The sequence below is a fragment of the Asparagus officinalis genome, chromosome 2, assembly GCF_001876935.1.
Source record: "Asparagus officinalis chromosome 2, Aspof.V1, whole genome shotgun sequence".
NCBI classification, from domain to species: Eukaryota; Viridiplantae; Streptophyta; class Magnoliopsida; order Asparagales; family Asparagaceae; genus Asparagus; species Asparagus officinalis.
The window spans coordinates 28,292,722-28,316,958 of record NC_033795.1 but is presented as its reverse complement, the minus strand read 5'-3'; the positions used below and the strand labels follow the sequence as shown (position 1 = coordinate 28,316,958).

The 24,237-nt window shown below is 36.9% G+C and overlaps 1 protein-coding gene, 1 long non-coding RNA gene and 1 pseudogene across 5 annotated transcripts in view; 2 read left to right on the top strand and 1 right to left on the bottom strand.

Annotated features, from left to right (window-relative positions):
• LOC109830999 lies at window positions 6,880-7,221 on the top strand (annotated as a pseudogene).
• Window positions 11,215-24,237, top strand: part of LOC109830595 — a 21,370-nt gene continuing 8,347 nt past the window's right edge. For all 4 annotated transcript variants that reach the window (XR_002244352.1, XR_002244351.1, XR_002244353.1 and 1 more), the window contains exons 1-2: window positions 11,215-11,345; window positions 14,079-14,165. This is a non-coding gene — a long non-coding RNA (uncharacterized LOC109830595). The remainder of the gene's footprint in view (window positions 11,346-14,078; window positions 14,166-24,237) is intronic.
• LOC109830594 (truncated transcription factor CAULIFLOWER A-like) overlaps window positions 14,362-24,237 on the bottom strand; it is a 30,195-nt gene continuing 20,319 nt past the window's right edge. The window contains exons 2-5 of the mRNA XM_020397899.1: window positions 20,602-20,680; window positions 19,243-19,331; window positions 18,987-19,086; window positions 14,362-15,820 (exon numbers count right to left, since the gene is read on the bottom strand). Of these exons, the coding sequence (XP_020253488.1) occupies window positions 15,767-15,820; window positions 18,987-19,086; window positions 19,243-19,331; window positions 20,602-20,680 (322 nt within the window). The 3' untranslated portion in view covers window positions 14,362-15,766. The remainder of the gene's footprint in view (window positions 15,821-18,986; window positions 19,087-19,242; window positions 19,332-20,601; window positions 20,681-24,237) is intronic.

Genomic DNA, 24,237 nt, shown 5'->3' with positions numbered 1-24,237 from the left:
AACTCAGCGTTAATGGATAAAAATCAGTTAGCCTTAACACATGTGTTCAAATCCCAAATGCAGGTTAACCCATGCGTTTAAATCCCAAACGCAGAGCTCACCTCTGCGTTCTGATTGTTCTAAACAAAAGGTCCACTCTTGCATTCAAGAACTCTTTTAATAGAGTAATGTTAAAACATTCGTATCTCCTCAGTAGGGTCCAAGATAGTTCAGCTAACAAAATTCTCTATTATCGCTAAGTTAACATCACACCCATGGCGATTATTATCCCCACAGAGCCTGAATTTAGCTTGCATAACTTCCAATGCGGCAATAATTCTTATGTCAAAATCAATTTGTCAATTCTCATCAATAGAACGATAAGTCCCTTAAGTCACTCAATTCATGATCAATTTATTAACTCTCCTCAGCATAGTAATAAATGACCAACTTATCAACTCTCTTTAGCAGAATGATAAGTTTCCAAATCTTATTCAAATCACACAAGTATCAAAATTTATCACCCTAAATGATAAAATTACTTAGCAATTCTCCCCAGCGAGACGTTAAGTCCCCCAAAATTGTGTTCAAGTCACACAAATATTTTTCCCGTCACGTTAACCTTACACCTCTGATAAAATCAACTTATCGACTCTCACTAATAGAGCGATAAGTCCTCAAAGTTACGTTGATCGCAACATTTTTTTCGTTATGTTAATCTTACATCTCTAATAAAATTAACTTATCGACTCTCCCCAATAGAATGATAGGTCCTCAATGTTATCCTGATCACAGCATTTTCCCGTCACGTTAACCTTTACCTCTGACAGTTTAAAACCCCTTTTTGAACCTGTTAATTTTTTTGCATAAGAATAACAAGTGTTCATATGAAATCCCCAACGGATTAAAACTTTTCTAGAATTACCCCAAGAGGTGACCAAAAAAAAATTCTGAGTTTAACACTAAGTGAAAATTCACGCCACATTAATATTACACCTCTGGTGCTTATAAGTTTCCTTCAGTGTTTCAAGTAAAAACGCAACACAGGAGGGAACAAGTTTGTCAACTCTTTTCAGAAGAATGACAATCAACTCTAAGGGTTTGGTGATTCTTAAAAAGAATATCAAGTCCAGAAGGTAACAACAATCCCTAGCAGATTGAAGCTTTCTGAAATTATCATAAGTTATAATAAATATAAGTATTAAATCTTGCTTTGTGAATGGATTTTTCATTGTTAGTCAAAAGGTGACACATAAGAAACAATGAAAAACTAGAATGATATCACTTTTATTCAAATCATTAAGAAGTAATACAAAATTTTGTTCTTATCAACTAAAAAGAGCAATACATAATTAAGCCCCTAGGCTCATAAAGTTGAGAGACGCAAGCCGGGGCTTAATAGCAAAAAGTTTTTCCTTATGAGCGGCATATACTGTTATTTCAGCTTTCTTCCTAAGTTCATTCTCGTCCGGCATTGTCATGGCAGCTTCCTTTTGAGCAAGGTCAAGAGCCTGGACCAACGAGCGATAAGTGGCGTAAGTCTTTACACTTTTAATTGTGAGCCTGTTCAGGATTTCTTCTTCTCGACCAAGCTCTGCCTTGTGTCGGGCCAACTCCACCTCTAATCAACCAATCTCCACTCAAGACATTTGTACAATAGTACTAGAAGCAATCACGGCTTCTTGCCTCTGAACACATTAGCCCTGCAAGAATGCAGTCTCAAGCTCTCTTTCAGCTACGCTCTTTTGTAGAACTTCATACTTATGTGCTGCTTCAGCCTGGAAATCAGCAATGGTTTATGTAATCCGAGTAGCAAGATCAACATAGCATAGTTTCTCTAAAGCTTTCAAGTCCTCTTCTAATCGAGTGACATTATCTGAGCAATGACGAAACCATTGAGCGTTGTCCACATATTTGATACTGCTCAGACAATTCAAAAATATTAGCCTGAAAGAATCAAATGAAGCTCATCCAGCACTGACTTCTTCAATCGTCATCTTCATCATATCCTTCAACTGCCTCATAAGAATTTTAAGCATAGAGGGAATGACCACCGGACTTAGAGAAGCAAAAGGGGATGTCACCAGGGCTCTCGAAGTTGTAGATCTCGGTGTGAGAACGATTAGTGATGATGGTGAAGAAGCCAGAGAAGCTATTACAACATCCAATTATGAAGGACTTAAAGGGAGAGCCATGAGCACCCCCGCTTGGGCTAAGCTTAGCATAGTCTCAGTCTCTACAGGTTTGAGAGAAATCATGAACGGAGGTGATTTCTCTTGCGAAGAAGTTACCACTATATGTGCTTGCGCTGGTGGAAGAGTTATCAATGTCTGCTGCTCTAATGAAAAAGTTGCCATTGTCAGTGCTTGCTCCATGAGAGAAGTGGTTATTGCCTGTTGATTGGGAGGCAAAGTCGCGTCAGCGATCTCGTGAGTTGGAGATCGTACACAAGAAAGAAGTTAGTATACAAAAAGAAAAATACCAGAAAGTTCAGAGTGGACAACACTTACCGATAGGAGAAAGAGGGACGTAGGCTGACTCCTTGTCAGAAGAGAGCGGTGGTGAAACATCTCAATCACCGAGATTATCATCACTATCATCTTCCCTCTCATCAGCACTGTTGCTGTGGGAAGAAGTATCATAATCTACTTCCTCCTCCTCATCTGTAGCCGAAGGTCCAGGAGAACTCACGACTATAGTTGTCTTAGTCATAATTCTTGTTGTTGGGCAAGGGATTGTATCTCCTATAGGTGACAATAATACTAAAGTGGCAGGAGATTGATTTTCGTTAAGTTTTCCAAGTTCGGCCACTACAGGTTCATCTGTGGGAGGCCTATCTACTTCAGATTGAGATGTTGTAGGTATCGTCTTTGTGGTTGGAGGAACGACATCTTGACCCGGAGATGTTGAAGCAACATGGTCCATTGTGGGGAAAGACTCTGCATCCCCAGCAAACGACTCACCCTCACCCTCTTCCTCATCTAAGGGGTGATAGGAAGAAAATCTGCTTGATAGAGCAGGCCCCATGGAGCAGAGTCCAGTGCGAGGGGGAAGACTTACAGTGGCAGATTCATGTTTTTCCTCTCTCTCAGCGGACTTAAAAGCATCCGCCATTAATTTCTGCAAAGGAAAATCTGCTAACAATTTTTTACGAGTATGTTTCTTGTACTGACCCCCTTCCTCCTCAGTAAGAGCCTTTTTCTAGCTACCCTTATTCTTAAAGTTTCAGCAGCCCTAAGACTTCCTTCTTGAGCACTCTCTAGTCCCTGGTCTCCCTCTTCTTCTTCAGCTTCATCCTCATAGGATAAGAACTCACTGATTCCTTTCAGACGAGATACTTAGGATCCTTTTCTAGATGAATATATTTTTCTAATTTCCCGTAAGCCGAACAAATTCAGCTTGTAATCAGGCATCTTAGAAGCTGTATGATACCAATTGCAAAAAGCCATGGAGGTGAAAGAGTTGGGTGTCTTGTGAGGCAATCTGCATATAGCTCCAGTGCAGCCTGCTATAGAATAGTACCAGGCCTGAGCTCCTTCATATAGATTACCAATGGCCACAAGATGACCCCGTGGATTCCCAATGTATAATTGATCATACCCGAACTGTCAGGCGAATCTGTACGGTTGGTACGGCTCAATTATACACTTCTTACTTTGCTTGAAAAGGAAATAACTTGGTTTGACGTTGTGTAACCAGAAGAAGACTCCTCCATCTAATCGAGTGAAACCATTCGGGCTAGCAATGTCTTGAAATACATGTCCATATCCCCCACCTTCAAAGTCCGGGAAGCAACGGAATATATGATAGTTAAGATCTCTCGATAAGATTTGATGAACCCTTACTACGTACGTTCCTTCCTAGATAGCTTTTTCTAACCTCTGTATGAAGGGGATGAATACATCACTAGAGGAAGATGATGCACTCATTAGGTGAGGATAATGAGATACGTATCATGCCATCAGATAGGTCTATGGTAATGGTACTCGAGGATTGGGAGTTACCAAACTTTTATTCCCTTCGGAGCCTATCTCTTTCACCTGAATGAATTCGAGGCACAACTCCCTCAGACCATGCTGCAAACAGCACACCATGGCTGAAAGTAAATTCACAGGTCTCCCATGAGCCAAGAGAACAGCTAGATAGACTACTTCTGTTATCACGGCATCTATCGGTCTAGTGGCGACGGCGCATCGTTTTAGCCATAATATGAGAAACCCTGCCAGCAAAGCCATGTCAGAAATAGGAGTGGCAGCTTGGTGGTGGAAACTTTCAAACTCAGTCTGAGAGGGGAAGCCATCTTCCCCTCCCTCATTTATGTAATGAGTAGTGGCGTCATTTATCAAAGCTTGAATAGTCTCCAGAGTACTCACATCTCGACGAGATACAGCAGTAACCTTATGAGATAAGTTCTGAAAAAGATATTCAACCCAAGATAGTTGTTTTACGCCACCTCCTCATATCCCCATTAGTTGGGTACAAATTTAAAAATAACACATCACCTCCCATAGGGTGTCATAGATCTTAGGACTGGTCTCCTTCAAAACCCTAAGGTCACTCGATCCTGGGATAAACTCTTCACAGGGTAAATCTCCGAAGAGAAGGCCGAAAACGACATACATTTCATGGATAGCAAACCCTAATTCTCCAACCAGAGTGAAGAATATACACGTCTCTGGATTGTACCTCTCCAGGATAGCATATATAATGGTTGTGATCAATACCATATCCAGTAGCCATTATAGGGCAGCAGAGCCCAGATTGAGCTAACGACCCCTCTAACTCTTTCAATACAAATTCTGTTATTTTTGTCCACCGCCCTGCTCTGGTGGAATGTACCTATCCGGAAGTTCTAAACACTAAAGAAGGGAAATCTCCTTTCACAGCCAAAAATCTTTGTATGAAGCTGTTGGCTGGATTAGTTGTTCCCCCATAGGGTACCCTCTTGAGAATAAACATGGTTCTAAAGCTTACACATATCGGTTATAGCCTATGGTATGAACGCCAGTAAAAGTCAGAGTCCCAATTGCTACTCCATCATGTTCTCTGACAAGATCCCAATTCATATGTCTAGAGACGGAAGCGCATTAGTAATATGAGATAGGGAACATCCTTTGCATGTCAGGAAGGAAGAAGTGACGATCCCCTATCTATCTTAACCACTTGTAATTTCCACCATATCTGATGTCTTTCTGAATGATAATGTTATCCCCAAACAGAAATGATGGCTTGGTGAATTTTGTACAAGGCTCAGTTTCAAACTGGGCATCTGTAACTAAAGTCCTAAGTATGGTCGGGCTAGCTTGGGTGATCAAAGTGGCACGTTCATTGTCGGCATCTTAAAAAATTAGGAGTTTCTGATGCAGATTAAATTACATATTTAAGTCTACACCACCTTCATGACCAAAGTGATGGGGAAAAGTGAGGGGTTCATTAGCATAAAGCACTACCAAGGAAGAGAGCAATCAGTTAGTGCAAAGATGAAGCATAAAAGACAAAACTCAACTGCAGAGGTCGAACCCCTTGTTAGATCATTCAAATGCAGAGGACAGACCCTGCGTTAAAATATTCAAACACAGAGGTCAAACCCTGCGTTAAACATTCAAACACAGTGTTCAAGCCCTGTGTTACAACATTCAAACGCAGAGTCCAAGCCCTGCATTAAAATATTCAAATACAGAGGCTGGACCCTGTGTTAAAATATTCAAACACAGAGGCTGGACCCTACGTTAAAACATTCAAACGCAGAGGTTAGACCCTGCGTTAAATATTCAAACGTAGAGTCCAAGCCCTGCGTTACAACATTCAAACGTAGAATCAAAGCCCTACGTTATAACATTCAAACGCAGAATCCAAGCCCTATGTTACAACATTCAAACTCAGAGTCCAAGACCTGCATTACAAAATTCGAGCGCAGAGGTTGAACCTCCACGCTTTAAATTCTAAACGGCAGAGTCCCAACTCTATGTTGTGCCATTAAAATGAGTTTCCTCGTTATTCAAAGGTCAGAACTTACCGAAGCAAGTTTTACAACCACGAAGGCTACACTTACCACCGACAAAAGGGAACTGTGGTAGTGGTGCATCTGCCTGAACCGTAGCGCCGCCACCGATCAAAGTCAACAATGAACTCTGAGCAGCGATGACAGCGGGTTTGGGTCAAGAGACGGTTTTCTTCCTAGGTGTTATTGATGAGGACGATCAGAGAAGATGAACAGGATTCGTCGGACGATCGGAGAGGATGAATAGGATTCGTCAGATTTTAAAACGAAGAGTTTTCGTTAGACGGTTTGCGGAAAAACAGAGAAGAGTTGAATGACTCTTGATTTGACCACAGAGGTCTATTTATAGATAGTTATGAGCTGTCAAATTGGAATGATATTCTAGATAAGAATCCCGCCTAAACATGACCTATGCGTTCGTGTTAAAGTTGGTTGAACTTCTGACGCAAAGCTCACCTCTGCATCCCAAATCCTAAGCATAGGATTCACTTATGCGTTTCAACGCCACAAAGCAAATATTTCAACCAACAGGGCTATCGTACAGCTTCAGATAAGTAGAGAGAAGCTAACGATGGTTATCAAGGTAACGAAAGCTGAAAAGAAAATAGCCTATGTAGAAGTTATGTAGCCTCGTGGATGAGTACAGACAGGTTATAATCAATAATACTGATACTATCAAGTCCGATCCATCACGCAACTCATTCTCCTAATGGCTTAACATTCTAACCAAGATTAATAAGGATATTGTTAAAATCATTACTCCGGTTTAGTTGATCAAGAAATGAGAAAAAGTGGGTTCTTCTGAGGTTGCTCTCCTAGCCAAACTTGGGATAAGATCCTTCTCGTACGGGCTTGTGGTTCTCTCTGTCTATGACAATGGATCTGTCTTCAGCCCAAATATGCTTTACTCCACTAAGGATGGCCTCGTTGGCAAGTTTGCAGCTGGTGTTTCTATGGTTGTTTCATTGTCACTGGATCTTTCTTATCCAACTCTTGCAGTTGCGCCTTGGGTGCTCATCAGTACTTACAAGAATCTTTTTTTTTCGGTGTTGTTGATACTGAATGCACCTTCATACAAGTTGAAGGAATATCTCAAGGATCTAAGCAAATTAGCTTTAAAAGTTTCCTCTTCTGTTGCATCGGCTGAGAATGTTGTTATTCCTGATGCTAAAGAAGAAGAAAGAGTTAATCCTACTAATGGACCTAACAATGGTGACTTAGACTTTAGCTTGTTTGACTAAGTTTATTATCATCAAGACACAAAAGTTATCTTGTTTGGTTTAAGGTGATCGAAATTATCTTGACTACTTCTACATGAGATTGCAAAGAATCGCTAATACAGGAAGCAGAACTGTGACGTACAGCAAATTCTGACAACCAAATTCATAATGCCTCTGAAATAGATGAAGTGAACAATCAGCCATGCAATGATAACTAGAGCTTTAGCTTATTTGACTAAGTTCATTGTCATCAAGGCACAAAAGTTATCTTGTTTGGTTTAAGGAAACTGAACTGTAACGTTCCAATAATTAGGTTCGCAATGTCTTCGAATCAGACGGAGTGAACGATCATTCAATAAACTTTAGGATCCAAAATATTCCAAAAATTCGTCCCAGTCAACCGCGAACTTTCAAAAACTTTGGAGGGGGTTCTGTAGGCTGTCTAAAACTCACAACAGATAGCTGACCCTTATCAAACTTTAATCAACATCTCAACAATGAAAGTTACAATCAAACGACTTTCACGTTAATAAAACGAAAGCTGTAATTGGAGGATTTTCACGTATATCGAGAAAGGTTACAATTCAACGACCTTCAGGATGACTGATGAAAACTCTGATTCAACAGTCTTCACAATCAACCATGAGAGTTACAATCTGACGAGTCTCACATCCCAAATAGCTAAAGCGAAGATTACAGAATAACAGTCTTTACAAATGCTCCAATAGAGGAAGTTACAAGTCAACAACCACTTCTAAACACAAAGTTCACCTCTGCGTTCAATTTTCAAAACACAGGCGGCCCCTACATTTTCAATTTTTAGCAGCCACCCAACTCTACGTCTTAAGCCTAAAACGCAGAGTTAGGGCCCAGAACGCCCACTTCGGCATTTGACTCGTTCAAACACGAGCTGAACGGTTTTAAAATTATTTTCCTCACGATTTGAGGAAATCTCGCCCACTTAGGAACGGATTAAGGGGTCGGTTAGACCCCTTATCTTCATATAAATCTCAATAAACTCAACAGAGTTAAGGGTTGGCCTTTTGGATCAGATAAAATCATGAGGAGATCGGCTAGAGAGAACTTCTTGGCAACAAAGAGATCTTGAGGCATCCTTCAGCAACAGCAAATTCACTTGGCTATTAACTGAATTTTCGGTTCAAACAACTCTTTTCACAAAGTTTAAAACTCACTCTAAAGTTCATAAACTCGTTAAGAGATCTTTTCATTCTTGCCACACAAGTTTATTGTTCTAGTAAAGGAAGACGTTCATATCGTCAATGGAGAGCAAACACGGCACGAGCATTCGAGGGAGGCACTCCATCGCCACCGTGAAGAACCCAGAAGTAAACAAAGGGGAGGATTTATATTGATCTTCTTCTCTTTTGTAATCGAAAATTCAAATTGTAATCAGTTAGAGATCGAGAGAGTTGTAAACATTTTGTTTCTAATCATTGAGAGGGAATAAATCAAATTCAATTCTTTCGATTGTCTTCTTACAAATTTCCCACCAAACAACCGCCGAGGTCTCATTACGGGAAAACAACCAAATACTCCTAGTGTGGTACAGCCGAGGTCTCATTATAGGATAAACAACCACACTGAGCATCCATAACTGATAAACAAAACTTTTTCATAGGTTAATTCATTATCATCAACCCAACGTGTATCAACTATCTCAATAATACATGTCAAATCATATGAACCGAGTGTACATGCACATATCTCGATGTGTGTGTCCATATCTGGTGTTCACCAACATCACAGGTGTTAAACAACTCCTAAACCTCATCATACAACATTCAAGGTTGAGAAACTCTCTCGAAAACATCAACGTGTGTTCAAAACATGCACATGCTAACTGCCAGACTGGCGATCGACCGCATACATGCAGCTATCGACCGAACCGCAAACCAGAAGCTTCCCAGGACTCTATCTGACATGCGGTCACCCGCCTTTTAGGCGTGGTCAACCGAACCCGATATTTTTAGAAATCGTGTAGGTTTCTGTACAGTTGTGTTCGTGTCGTGTTCTTGTAATTTAAACTTGTTTAATACAATATGAAACTTGCATGAAACATTAAAAACAGCAGATTAACATTTCTGGGGAATAATTTCAACATATAAAACATGATTATTTGCATAATAAATCATATTTAAACCCTCAATCATGCATGAAACCTCAAAACAAAGAACAAATCATCTAAATTTAGATAAACAACATTATTAATCATTTTTAGATCTTAAAACACTTCCGTAAATTCATGCTTAATCTCTTTAACATGAAAAGACCTAGTCTTTATACATATAATATAAAAGATCTGCTTTTTATACACAAATTAATCAATTAGGCTCTTTAAAACTTATTAAACACTCTTTAAAAATATTTTAAAACAGGGAGAAGGATTAGCAAAGATAAAACCCGCCTGAGACTTGATCTAAATCGTGAGAGATGAAGTTTCAAAGCTAATCTCCAAGTTGTAAACCCAAAACAATCCGAAATCTCGCTCAAAAGCCTTCAAATCTTTTTTAAAAATCAAAGTAGGATTTATGGGGGAGTTTGGTGACTGCTAGGGTTTCAAAATACTAAAAAACTCATGAATAATTGATATATATATCTCATGAATAATTGATATATATATATATATATATATATATATATGAGAAAATGGGAGGTGAGCTGGCAGCGTAGGAAATTTCCTGCGCTGCAAGTGTATGACATGTGAGCCCCCCTACTAGTCACATCGGTGTGGGGCTCACATGTCATACACTTGCAGCGTAGGAAATTTCCTACTATCGCGGTCTACCGTGACGGTCGACCGCGGCGGTCAACCGGACTGGAATTTTCCAGCTCCTCAAGATTTGCCTTTGTGCATGTTTTCGATTCGCCTCTTTCACATTTACTGACTTGTTTATACTCAAAAGACTTGTTAGTGTACTCATTCACCATGAAATGATATTTATCATAATAAATATCTACTTATTATAATTACTCACATATTAATTATATTATCATAAATTTTCGGGGTTTTACACTTATGAAGCCTATAAATATAGCCCTAGGGCCTTCATTTAGAGGGATAAGGAATTTCGGAGCAAGAACGAAGCCCTATCGAATTGGAGAGTGAGGAGCACGAATTTCAACAAGGAGGAAGCAAGTTCTTGGCGAGTTCTTCGGCAAAAAGGAGGAGAGTTCGATAGATCTGCAACCGCTTCAGCCTCGTTGATCTGCTTCCCTTGAGATCTCATTGTTACTGTGATCTCGAGAAGAGTTTTTATCTCACCGTTGCTGAGATATTCACTTTAATGTTTTATCTCCTTCGCAAGGCAATGAAATGAATCAGATCTGATCATTTGGTGGTCCACGGATAAACCCCGACACCGGCAAAGATCCCACACAAGCAGAAGACTGATAAACGATCTCTCTACGTGTGTTTTCTAGAAAGTTATAATTTTTCAATCTCTTTTGTGTAGAGATATCTTATAAAAAGACTCCTCTTTTGAATTCGTTGTAAACGCCTGAAGTTGTAATGAATTCCTCAAATGAATCAACTTTCGACGCGAACAATATACCCCTCAAATCTTACTCTTAAAATCTTGGTATTTTCCGAATTATCCTCTAATTCTTAAATATTGAGTTTTTCTACCCCTTTCACTTGATGATTTTAGTTTTTAAACATAAATTATAGTAAACCTACTGAAGTTATTAGACCATTTTGACATTCTCCTATTTAGAAAGTGTTATTGTTACGTTAGGGGGGGTTCATATTGTTAAGTTAGAGGGGTAGAAGAACCCATTTTTGAGAGATTTGGGGGTAAAAAACCAAGACCTAGTGGGAAAATTTGCAAATACAAAGATGTGAAGGGTATATATGCAAAAACCCCAATGTAATTTTCTTGCCGAAAACGTTGACGCCACACGTGCCACCAACACGTGGCGGGCTCAGCGTGATACGCATCTTATTAATAAAGTTCAGGCATTTGTTGCCATCCTGGCACCGTCTTTGATGGCCAAATAAAAAAAAGGATAAAAAAGGGGGGAAAAAACTATTGCTTCGATATTTAAGGAGACGAACCGTTTCATTCTCCCTAGTTCTGACTCTTTTTGTCTTTGGTTTTGGAGATGGAAATATTGGAGCTATTGAGGTTTGTCCTCTGAATATATTTTATTTTTTTGACTTTATTTTACGATGGGTTTTTGTCAAAGTTTGCAACTTCGCTTTTATTTCGCCCGTTTTTCCTAATTTATCATTAAGAAGTCCAGGTGTTTTAATTTTTTATTAATTATTTCTAAATGCCTAAATGCTTTAGGTTGATCTTTAGGAAAATATGCTTATGTTGGAAGGCAAGATTTGGATCTGTTATTGCACTGAAATGAGAATATAGTTGTAAGTTTGAGTATGTTCACATATTTGTTTATGTGCACAATTAGGATCAATTTGAAACCATATTAAAATTTCAGATTCTGAGCTACATAATTGAAACCAAAATAAAAGAGAAAGTTTCATGTGGAGACTAAAAGTTCGTAAAGTTGAGATATTGTAAGAAGCTAATCCTGTAGAATTGCATCCTATTTTATCAAGAATGTTAATTGTCAACTATGTTTGTTTAGTGACATCCGTGTGTTTATCTTTTGTTTCATATTTGATGCTCTTTATCGTTGGGGGGAAAAGAAGGGGAAGAAAAGCAAAGGAACAACAATAAGGAAATAAAGTTAAATTTTGGGTTAATTGCTTTGCTAGGAAAACCTAAAATAAAGTTGTTCACTGGCGAATTCAGGGCCCTTTCTATCCATCCTTGAGAGCCACATGCAGCAATGCCCATGTCTGTAGGTTGAAATTTCAACTTAATATGCTCAATCCTATGTAAACAAGTTTAAGAAAGACTAACTTCATGACGGAAAGAATTTGCAAACGAGGGTGCCCATCAAAGTCACAAGCATATAAGACCAGGATTAGAACCATATAATTTGTCAGAGTCAAAAATTAACAAATTCATATAATTGGATTTAAGCCCAAGTGCATATCTTAAATTAGTACACAAGGCCCAGCCTCTATGGGAGTCGGTATATAATGTTCCATATAAATAACTTCTAAATATCAATATGGTATATGCTTTCTTTAAAGTTAACAAAGTGAAAAATAAATAAACAAGCACGAAGAGTAGTCCATATCAGTGTAATACAGATAAACTGCTAGACATACTGAAGTTCTCTTCCACATATTATAGATAAATTACTGAAGGCTTTAAGGTGTGAAATCATATTTAATTTTTTTTGTTAAACTATATTCTATTTTTATAGTTTTAGGCTCACAACTTTCTACAGAGATGCAAGATATCGTATGTTCAGTTCCTGATTTGTAAGACTCATGGAAGTTTGGTCCCATCTTTGGCTTAAATCTGATCGAACTTGGTCAAAAGATCGGGCTCAGCCTAATTTCCAGGCCTAAGCATATTAACACTGGACGGCTACTTAGCAAGTGCACATGTGGGTGATGATCTTTATAACCAACAGAAATTTGGCCCTAGTCTGGCCATTGGCCAAAACTGGTTTAGAATTGGTCAGAAAAACCAAGGCGTTGCCTAATGCCCAACTCTAAGCATGCTAACACTGAGGCAACTACTTAACCAATGTTGAGGAGTGAGGACCACAACTAGGATTTTGTAAGCAGAGATGCAACTAGACCTTGATCTTATGGGGTGCAATGATCATATGTGTATCTGTGTGTGCGTGTATATACATGGAGAGAAAGAGAGATGTGACTAGATGCTATCAATATGATTTAAGCATGAATCTCATCCATCTTATTTTTGCAAAACAAATAGATGGTCCATATCTGGAGCAGCTGCATTGAATCTCATCCATCTTATTTTTGCAAAACAAATAGATGGTCCATATTTGGAGCAGCTGCATTGCAGACTTGCAGTACATCGGAATTGTTACTGGAGCAGCTGCATTGCAACTGCATTGGCTTCTTGTTGGAGGCAGGAAACTAGTGTCCTGCATGATACATCATATCCATAATATTGCAAAGTTGGCTACTTATACGACTGAAATGACAGTCCTAAGAACATATAACAATAATTGTTTCACCGTGCAGTTTAACACTTGTCCTTAACACGGTAGATAGACAGATATAGATGCAGTTTGGATTTACCTATTATCTTAAGGTTCAGCCTGGAAAGTCGACACATATTGTACTTCACATACAAAACACATGCACATACACATATATGTCACAATTATTACAAGGCATATTGTAAGATTTAGCATAGTCAGTTGGTGCCCGTTACCACTCGGGCTACAGGTCCATTAAGACCTGAAATTGCTGACACATATTGTACTTCACATACAAAACACATGCATATACACATGTCACAATTATTACAAGGCATACTGTAAGATTTAGCATACTCAGTTGGTGGCTGATACCACTTGGGCTACAGGTCCATTAAGACCTGAAATTGCTGTAATGTTTGGGAATTGCTGGCAGCTAAACCATCAACTGCAATAGGCTGGTCTCTGTTGTTTCCTATCTCTTTCCTTCCATGCTTCTCTTTCTCCATTACCTTAACAGAAACACGTGGAGAAGTGAATACTCAATCAAATATAGAATCTATTGTTTATTATTATTATTATTTAAGTTTCTTACCGACTCCAGGAACCTTCTCTGCTCTAGCAGCAACTTTCTCTGCATAGCATATAAAAACAAGAGCGGATTTGGATGCAGTATAGTTAGTGCAATGAGTTCATAGAGCAATGTTTTAGCTTGTTTCCCTTTCATTTAATACATGAAAGGGGCAAAAACTCATTCTGCTAAAATAAAATAAGGTTACATTTATTTGCTTGATTGTTTGGCTCATTAAAACTTTCTGCAGATGGGATTTTGCTTATTCTCTTGAACTGTAATGGTCCGCTACAGTATAAGACGTGCTTCTGCAGTTGTTTGTTCTGCTGAGTTGCAGGTACTCAATTCCATTCTATCAATTACACCCACACATGGTAACTTATTCTTCTGCGATAAACTTGTCTGGATGTCATCAATAAGAATTTTATTTCACTTTTATTATGGAGTTATCCTATTTCTGAATGTTCACTGCAAATACGAAATGTTTGGAAGAATGTTTGGGAATATGTGGCAGGTTGATGGTTGTGATTTATGACGACAGTGTTTATAAACCAACAATTATTTAGATGCTTCCTATCTATGAACCAATTACTTAAAAGTCAATTATTGCCTTTAGCCAGCAATCAGACTACTAAATGATGAGTGTCAATTTCTTACAAATGAGAATTCACAATGCATTTACCTGTGTACTTCTGCTCATTTAATTCGATGGTTATTGATAGCACCTAGTTGATTAGTTTACTGTGTTGGATGATTTTTTTAGTAGCTGTTGCAGTGTGCATGACTGAAATATGCTTGTGTCTGTATGTATAGTAATTAGTGAGGATTGCTATGATGTGTTGAAGTTCATGCTTTTTCTTAGCTATCTGCAATGTGAAAGGGTCATTCATGTGCGGACGATGGGTTATTGGGTATGTCTGGGATTTATGTACATGTGTAGCAACAATAGTGAGAGTGCACACAATGCCCATGCTAGGATATGACCAAGTTCAGTTTGTAAGTTTTGACCTTAGTTTGGATTAATGCTTCCAGCCGATATATTTTATATTATAAGCATGTACATCATTATTTAAACTTTGTACTTGATCTGACTAATATTACGTATTCATTATCATTTTAACTCACCTCATCAAGGTTCACTTATTAGAAGATCTTTATTGTAGTATTAGTGTATCATCGACCAAACATCAGGCCAAATCTTGGGCTGAACCAGTCAATAGCTTCGTTAATAATAATACACAAGGTGTGGACCATTATGACAAATAATGAATAACATCAGTAACTAATAGCATGAAAGTATAATTTTGGAAGAGGTCTCATGTATAAATTTGGAAACTTGGTAAAGTTAAGAACCCTAGTTTAGAGTATCATGCAGATAAAAGGAGTCTTGACTCTTGAGTAATTGGTTTGAAAGGGATATTGGTGTATGTACCTGTGGTGAATTCTTCAGTTAAAGAACGTACGCATAAATGCGAACTCCTAGCATATGTCAGGCATCAATATTGAAGATGGACATATCGAAGAATCCATCTCAGATATGAGGGAAAACTAAACAGAATTAACAAATGCTTTTATCTTTTTCTTATTAGGTGAGATGGATATAACTTGAGTAAAGAGATTCTTATTGATGGTTGTCATCTCACAGGGGAACAAGGGAGGGCAAGAAAATTTTGAATGATTTGAGTTCTGTTTAGTGAAACGAGGTTGTCATTGTACATGTTGGAGGAGACAATTTTTTGATATAGTAAAGCTAAATAGCAAGAACAGTTCAAGTTCTGTAATATAACTCTGTAACATTCATTCTGTGCGATACATCCACGATTTAATTGAAGGAGCCATGAGCGAGAACTCCGTAATGTTCGTAGGCATTTGGAATGTAGATAACACAAAACAAGGGGCTATATCATATAGATAATAGTTGTTATATTGGGCAATTTATCAGAGATGTACCTTCTCATGGAGTTTCGTAAGCATGTCCATCATTAAGTTAGCCTGCATGAAGAAAATGTGAGATTTGAGTCTTAATACATTATTAATGAGGTTTATTTATATGCTTATCACGTTGTATATTGATCAAATTTTCTTTTCAGGTATATTTTTAGTATAAAGAATAACAGCAAAATAAATTCATGGACAAGAGAGATCATCATAAAGTAATGGTAGCACTACATTTTTGGGCCCCACATATACATACAGACAGAATCTAGCATTCATGAACTTGGCATGTGAAGGACTAATCTCATAAACTCCCATCAGATAGCATTGTATCAGTGGATTTATATAATTACCTGGGTTCTAGCTAACTATATCTATGGATGAAGGCAACAAAAAGATGATAATAAATAAAACATGTAAATGATGAAATAAATTTTAGATGTGACCAAATAATCTTGAATCCAATGATTAAATGAAGTGATCAAAAGGAACTTTTCTCTGGGGGGGCGGGAGGGGGGGGGGGTCGGGGGCGGGGGGCGGGGGGGGGGGGGCGGCGGGGGGGGGGGGCGGGGGGTGGGGGGGGGGGGGGGCGGGGGGGGGGGGGGGTTCAGTAGAAAATGGATTAACCTACACTGTTTCCTGGAAAACGCTAGTATAATTCTGTCGCGAGTTCAGATAACTATATAATCATTTGAAAGGAAGTTGTTGAATTGGGATTGTGGGGGGGGGGTGGGGGGGGAGCATCCTAGGCTAGACAAGAATTGAATGAGCATATATACTTAGTGTCACATAAGTGTAAGCTTAAGCATTTCAAAGGTCAATTGAGCTTGTATGCTTGAACAATCAGATAGTTATATGACGAGTTATTAGCATATTCTAGTTATCTTACACCCTAAAAGAGATGATTATTTCGTAGTCATAAGAAAAGTCAGAATTCCATCTTTAAGGGTCCTGACTGTTGTTCTATTAGGTGATTTGAATGCTGAGTGCAATTATCATTTTGCAATAACTAAGTTCATGCTTCTCGAGTATCCAGTGGCATACATCCTATGCATCTGTAGCACACCACTGTTTAATTTTTTTCAGACTAGAAATATGTTCCATTTCTCCAAAGCGAATATGCGTAGCATACTTGCCATGCTGATTCCACCTTTCAAAATGTCTGCCTTACCCGTTACCACTTACTGGATGTATAGGCTCTTATAAGTCATGCTCCAATTTCCCATGGACTCATTTATTCCCTTGCAAAGATTTATGTTCACCTATAATAGTGCTCCAGAGAGCACTTCATGCCTAGAATGTGTTCAATTGAGAGAACCTCATCCAAAATCTCAAATGTTCAAATATTTTACCAGTTCAGTCACTATGTTCTCTTCCAAGTCCAGGCACACATATACCCTTGCTCTAACATCATTAATCTTTAACACTCACCTGTTATGTGTATTATAATTTATATGTAACACCCTGCTGATGCCATGAAACTCTTATTTTTATACTCTTTACATGGGGGTCAGATGTCTTCTCTCTGGGCTGAAATCTGGGTTGCTTACTGATATGTTTGAATAAATACTACTCAAAATGTCACAGTCAGAACGAATGGGAAATTTCCATTTTTGATGGCCAATACTGGGGAGATTTGAAAATTTGGGGCCATTGGACAAGCTGAGAGAGGATTCCATTTTATGCATAGTGATCTGTTATATTGCGCTAATGGGTATCAAAAATGCAATTTTTTTTAAATAAACGAGCCAACATGTGCTTCTTGCATTATCTAGGGCAACATCTTGGGTTAAACCCAAAATGTTGCCTAGTGTGACCACAAAAAAACGTGGGGATATCATCTCCTCACATCATGGAGTCTAGGTTTGAAAATGTTGCAGCCAATATGGACATTTTTCATATGAACTGACATTTAAAACAGTGAATAAATTTGTGCTAAAGGCCTTGACCTGGCTGGCTTTTCATCCATATGCCAATACAGAAAATGACGTAGTTTCATGAGGGCCATATTTTAGGTTTATAGTTATAATCTATTGCTATCCAATTCATTGAGATTTATGTCTTAAGACTTTATTCAGGGAAGGTAATCAGTTAGCTTTTTCTATAGGACACACTATATTGATATTGTGTTTGAAATTGATTTTGATATTTCATTATATTGCTTTTATCAATATCAGAGTGTGGCCCATTTAGGATTAAGAACTGTTTTCCAAAGTCTCTCCAGACATGCAATGGAGTACTTTGAATTTGAATTGTGTTGTTTAATACATGTCTAGCATGCCTTTTACTTAACTGGTGAATAGCAAATAGAATGTATAAGAAGTCAAATATGACATTTGGTATTTGATGAGAAGAGTAGAAAGATGAATAAATGCAGAAATATTTATACAACTTAAATTTAAGCATGAATACTTGCAACGGGTGAATGACAAATTGAAGCAATGTAACGATAAGCTTATTTAACATGTAAGCAACGGATAATTTAACGACAAAGTTTGCTTGTAAGTTAATGTTACAGAAGAAGCTAAATGGTATATGTCTGTTATTAAGCCACACTTTTATCAATGTTTGGCAGCAGTTGACTACAGTTCTGATAGAAATTTTGGGGAACAGAAAAGCGGAAGTAGAAAGAGGAAAGAGGGGATTTAGTTTTTTTTTCTGTTTCTTATTTTTGTGGGTTGATTTGTGCTTTTTTTTTTTGGGTGGGGAGGGGGGGTGCTCTGTCAGGTCAGGTTTCAGGTGAAATTCAAACCTGATACTCCCATAGTATGATAGCAATTGCATTTAGAAATTCAAACGTCATACTGCAATAGCAAATGTATTTTGGTAATGAAAATTAAGCTTTCTTACCAAAATTAATTAATTAATTAATTATCAACTCAACTTTCTTATGGTTTATAGTTTGATCCTTTCTAATTGGCCTAATTTGAGTTTTTAAGGCAATTTCTTCTTCCTGTGTGCGCACGCTCGCATGCATGCGTGACTGCCAAATGTATTTTTTGAACATTAAGGATAACAAGTGCAATTTACACTATAACATGTAAGTTCAACTTTGCTGAATTAGGAAATGAAAAAGTTTCCTTCGAACTAGACCTTCTTTTACATGGTTTGCCATAGAGCTCAACTGATTCTTTTTCCCCCTCTTGCCTAAATCCGTTTGTGCACAATTGATTGGTAATTATTTCACTGATAGTACAAGGTGTTTTAGATTTAAGATGCTGACCTTCTTGGACATAGTTTGCCTTAGAGCTTCGTCTAAGTTTTTCTCCAGTTGCTCAAGGCCACTCAAGTTCAGTTGGTTAACATTGGCTTCATTGAGATACCTGCAAGAGAATTTTACATAAAAAAATTCCGCATAATTTTGCAAAAAAAAAATCTTTCTACATCTGGCACTTCGTGAAATTTAGAAGTATGTCATCCTGCATCATAGAAACCTGCACAAATAGTAACTCGGCCCTACGTATTTGCAAGCATATTACCTTTGTGCAATTTCCATTAGCTCAGCATTGCTTTCTGGGCGAGCGAATTCCTCGAGTTGCCTATGTGGCATATTTGGGTGGTGCTGGTACTGTGGTGACATGGAAAACAAATAGGGTTAAATGAAATGGCAGTTTTGCCAACATAGTTAAGAAGTAAGAATTCTATCATGACCTCCTATCACGTTGATCATTTTAAGAAAAACATTTCTTTTATACAAGGCTCCTGGAGTCTTAATAAATTCTTCCAAATTCCAATAACAAGCTGCTTCTACTTACTTTCCTAAAGTTCTATGTATAGTCTCATTTTTCTTTTTCTTATTATTTCCTTTCTACGAGGGTGCAGTCCTGGAAGCCATATCCTTCTACCTTTCATGAGCTTGAAGCTCAGAACCTCTTTAGCATTTTATCCATGTACAGCTGTGACATTCATGCTTCAGTTCGTCTAGGGATTGGGCTTATTTAAGCCTGCAAAATTTTGAAAATTTATCCTTCTTACATATCATCTTCTTGAAGTGATGACATTGGGAATGCTAATAGTTGCTGACAGATATAGGCCTTAGTTATTTTGCAGCTTAAAATTTTGAGTTGCTTATCTTATTTTGATACATGTAGCCGACCCTAAAGCTTAATTATTGTTGTTGTATCTTATTGTGATGCGGTACAAATCCATTTTTGACCTCCAACTGACTAAGATGATTTTTATAGCAGAATAGATTTCTCATCTGCACCATTGTATGTGTTAAAAATTCTGACAATTTGTAAGATACCTTTTGAGAAATGCAAAGAAAAAATTTAGAGATGCTGGCTTGTATTCATATACTATTATGAGATGCTATTTTTTGATAAGCTCAAACTCTTTTAACTTTAGTTGTTCCCGGGATGTACTGTGTATGTTCTGTTGTTTCGTGCACTTTTCTACTCTGTAATAACAATTCTGACAATTTATAAGATTTCCTTTTGAGAAATGCATAGAAAAAATTTAGAGATATTGGCTTATATTTTCATGCTATTGATGAGATATTATTTGCTGATAAGCTCAAACTCTTTTAACTCTAGTAGTTTCTGGTTTCTACTATGTATGTTCTGCTCACAGGTAATGCTCTATAGCACAGCATAGGACGGTTGTACATTTACTTCTATGATTTCAACGGACTTCTGGGAGAAAATGCATAAAATGCACATATATCACCCAGAGGAATTTTCTTCAGGCTTGCCACATATATCTTTTTTACGGCAGACCCAGAGTTCAGATATTTTTTTAGATCAGAAAAATCCGAATACAACAAAAATTTACTATCTCTGCCATCCTATCCTACAAAAGTTGTATGCTATAATCAAAATACAGTTCTTCAGCTCCACCTGTGATCCAAGATCTCCTTTCTTGACATCCCTTTCTGCATCTGAAAATTCCCGATGACGTTGAATAATTTTTTCCATGCTGAGACAGGAAAAAGATAATTGTCATTCAGCTTATTTGCTCGTAGCATCAGAAAGTGATTATGACTTGTGCATTATCATGTTCCATGCAATAAAAGGACTTCTAAATTGATTTTAAAACACAGAAACATGGATAAGGACCAAACCGAATTATAGCCATGGATTGATTGAGATAATATTGATGTCTGGAGACGTTGAAGAAACAAGGCATTGCATTATAATGTGCATGAATAGAAAAATTGATGATCCTAAGAGGTATAAAGCTTTACTTTGTTGACCTTAGGCAGGATAAAGCTTTACTTCGTTAACCGTCACCTATCAGAGCAATTTTGTGTTTGAATTTTAAAACTATCGTCTTGAATTAAATATCTCGATTCTCAAAAAATAAGAATTCATAGTCTAAATCATCTAATAATTGTTGGCCGTGCATCTTAGTCATAGTGTTTTCAACTGATACTGGCTGATATTGTTGCTGGCTTGCTGTAACTCAAAGATGCACTACAATTCTAGATGCACTACAATTCAAAGCACCAGTTGATATTTTTGTTTGGGTGGAAGTGACGCATTATATAGTTACACTAAATGTAAGTATATGGATACTACAAAAACTAAATTTTAGGACATGGTAAGTGTGCTGAAGAACAAGTTTGCATACACGATTTCTGCAGCCAACCCATACCAACATGAAATACATATGCATACAAATAAACTGTCTAGACTGATATACTAGAATGATACTATTTGATCCAACAGTTCTTATACCTTACAGTATGTGGGACAAAACCCTTTGTAATTGGATATGAGACATTCAATCCAACACTACCAGATAGATAGTCATTCTTTGCTGTATTATTTTGTTATCTTTCTACCACCAACTTATTGTTATTTCAAATAATAGTATTTGATCAGATGGGAATATCCAATGGTATTAAGCTTGATTGTCTCGGTCCTTGAAGATTGTCTAATCGTGTTTTTCAATTTTGTTGAGTCATGGGCATGTATCAGGCTTCTACCTCTGGACTCTGTACAGATACATCCGTTATCATGGACATGGTGTTGAGATGTTGAGATGTTACCTTACCATTTAGCTCCAGTTCACCTGATTCTAATCATTCGACATGATTCTTTCTATGGCCTCTTATTTAACTGTAAAAGCAAGCAACCCTGAGAAGTAAATGTAGCACCACAAATGATTTGATGGAATCAAAGTGCTGGCTGTGTGCATTTTCCTTGAGCTGTGTTTTTCGAGATTTAAATCTTGATTTCTTTTAGCATTGAATTGTTTTCATGTATTACTTCTGTAGAAATAGTATGTTTCTATAAATTTTCAGTAAGCATGAGTTTGTCCTTTAGACATTTAAAATATGCGGGTTGCTATTATCATCGAAATCTTTGCTTTTAGGTCTTACATTTATGCACATGCTTGTGTATAGATACACGCTAAATACTTGTACCTACAGCTGCAGGATTATCATTATCAAATGACCCATTCCCCTTAAAACCATGCACCATTAGGGAATCCAGCTTCTCCTCCTCCCATAACTAGCAGTAGCACAAAACAAAGTAACATAGATTTGCTGCAAAGAATTCTACAAATAAGGTGAATCCGCATCAAACCTATTCTGTGTGCTCTTAAAAAACTTTCTCACTTGATCCACCTCATAACTTCTCATCATATCATATGATCTCAAGCTTTGCTTTCTAGCATGCGTTGCAATCCTTCTATTATTGCCATATGTTATCAGGTATCATCAGATATCAGGTTTTAGCTAGCAAGAAGTATCAATGAACTACCGTAGCTCTGCTCTTGCTATTAGGTTCCATTGAATTTTCCAATTCAGTTCATCACTATTTTGAATATTTTATCTAAATCTTAATCTACTCTAATTATAATTATATCATATTCTAATCCCACGTGAATTACCTATAGCTCAATATTTTTTTTTTTTAAATATTAGTAAAATATATGAAATAGCTCGTATTAGTTTATTAAGGTAAAGAAGTAACATGCTATAATATATGAAGTACTATTAAAAAACCCAAAAAGTTTTAGAAATTAGAAAAAACCTTCAAATTTTTAAAATTATACTAAATATTGTTTCAAAACTTTAAATAACAAACATGATATCTGGAAATTAACAATAGCCTCTGAAGAATTTTAAATTAGTAATTAACACCTTCAACATTTTAAAAATTTTAGAAACACATTTAAAAGTTTAAATAATAAAAAGCACCCTTAAAATTTCAAAACTTGCAAACAAAGAACGAATTAAGGGGTTGTCATCTAGCACCTAAAATTTTAAAATTTTTTAAAAAAATAACATCAATGTATAAAAAAAATGGTAGAAAGAAACTTCTTCAAAAAGAATTACAAAAGATCTTAAAATTTTCAAACTTATAGCCCGTACATATCAAATCTGAAAATTATCCCTGAAAATTTGAATTTTCACAAAAAATAATTCAAAGTTTCAGTAATTATAAAAAACACCCTTAAAATTTTTGAGTTGCAAAAATTATCCTAACATTTGAAAACTTACCACACCAACACATGAAACATGAAAATTACAAGTGCCTAATTTAAAATTTAAAAATTTTAAAAAATACTTTAAAGGTTTCAAAATTTGTAAAACACGCCCTTAAAATTCAAAATCATAAAAAACGACTGAATTTTCAAAGTGTTTTTCACTTTGTAATGCTATACTTTCTCAGGTTAAGCTTGGTTTCATGTCGGTCCAAATAACATGATAATTTTCAAATTGAACTTAGATTACATTTATTTCCTATCAATTCAATTATAAATATGAAAATTTAAATTGAGTGTAGCTCATTTAAGCAAACATCAAAGAAAATAAATAATCGCAATGCTAAAGTTCAGAGACGTAAGTGTGCAAAAATCATCAAAGTGGACCAGAGGAACAAATTTTAGTTAAGAAAATACTTAATCATGGTATAATCGCGTGCGTTGCACGTTCATAAATCCTAGTATATATATGTGTGTGTCCTGTGTGTGGTTGTGCGCGCGCACACACACATGTAGTGTACACACCTACACACACAATGCCCACACACATATATAGAGAGGAAAAAGTGTCCCTAAGGTGACACCTTAGAGTCACTCTAAGAAAGCGCCTTCAAAATTATATTATACGCAATAAATTTATTTGATATGATCCATTAATTTCAATCTATATGTTTTGGATTGTATATAAATAAAAAATTAGGCATGTTGAGTTATACTTATTCATGCAACAAGTGATTGTAAAATTGATGGTTTTACAACAATACAATTAAAGAGAGAATGAAAACTGCGTTAGAAGTACTAAAACATCATTATTTTTATTTTATAGAGGTTTTGAGAAATTTAGATCATAATTAATGGAAGAGATCAAATAAATTGATTGCATGTAATGTAGTTTTGAAGACACTTCTTTAGTTTGAACTTTTTTCAGTGATTCATTTTGCTAAATGAGCCATTAAGAGAGCCATGTGGTGAGACTCACATTACTAGTCACATCAACATGTGTGTGTATCATTACTCTCTCTTCATAGCTCCGCAAA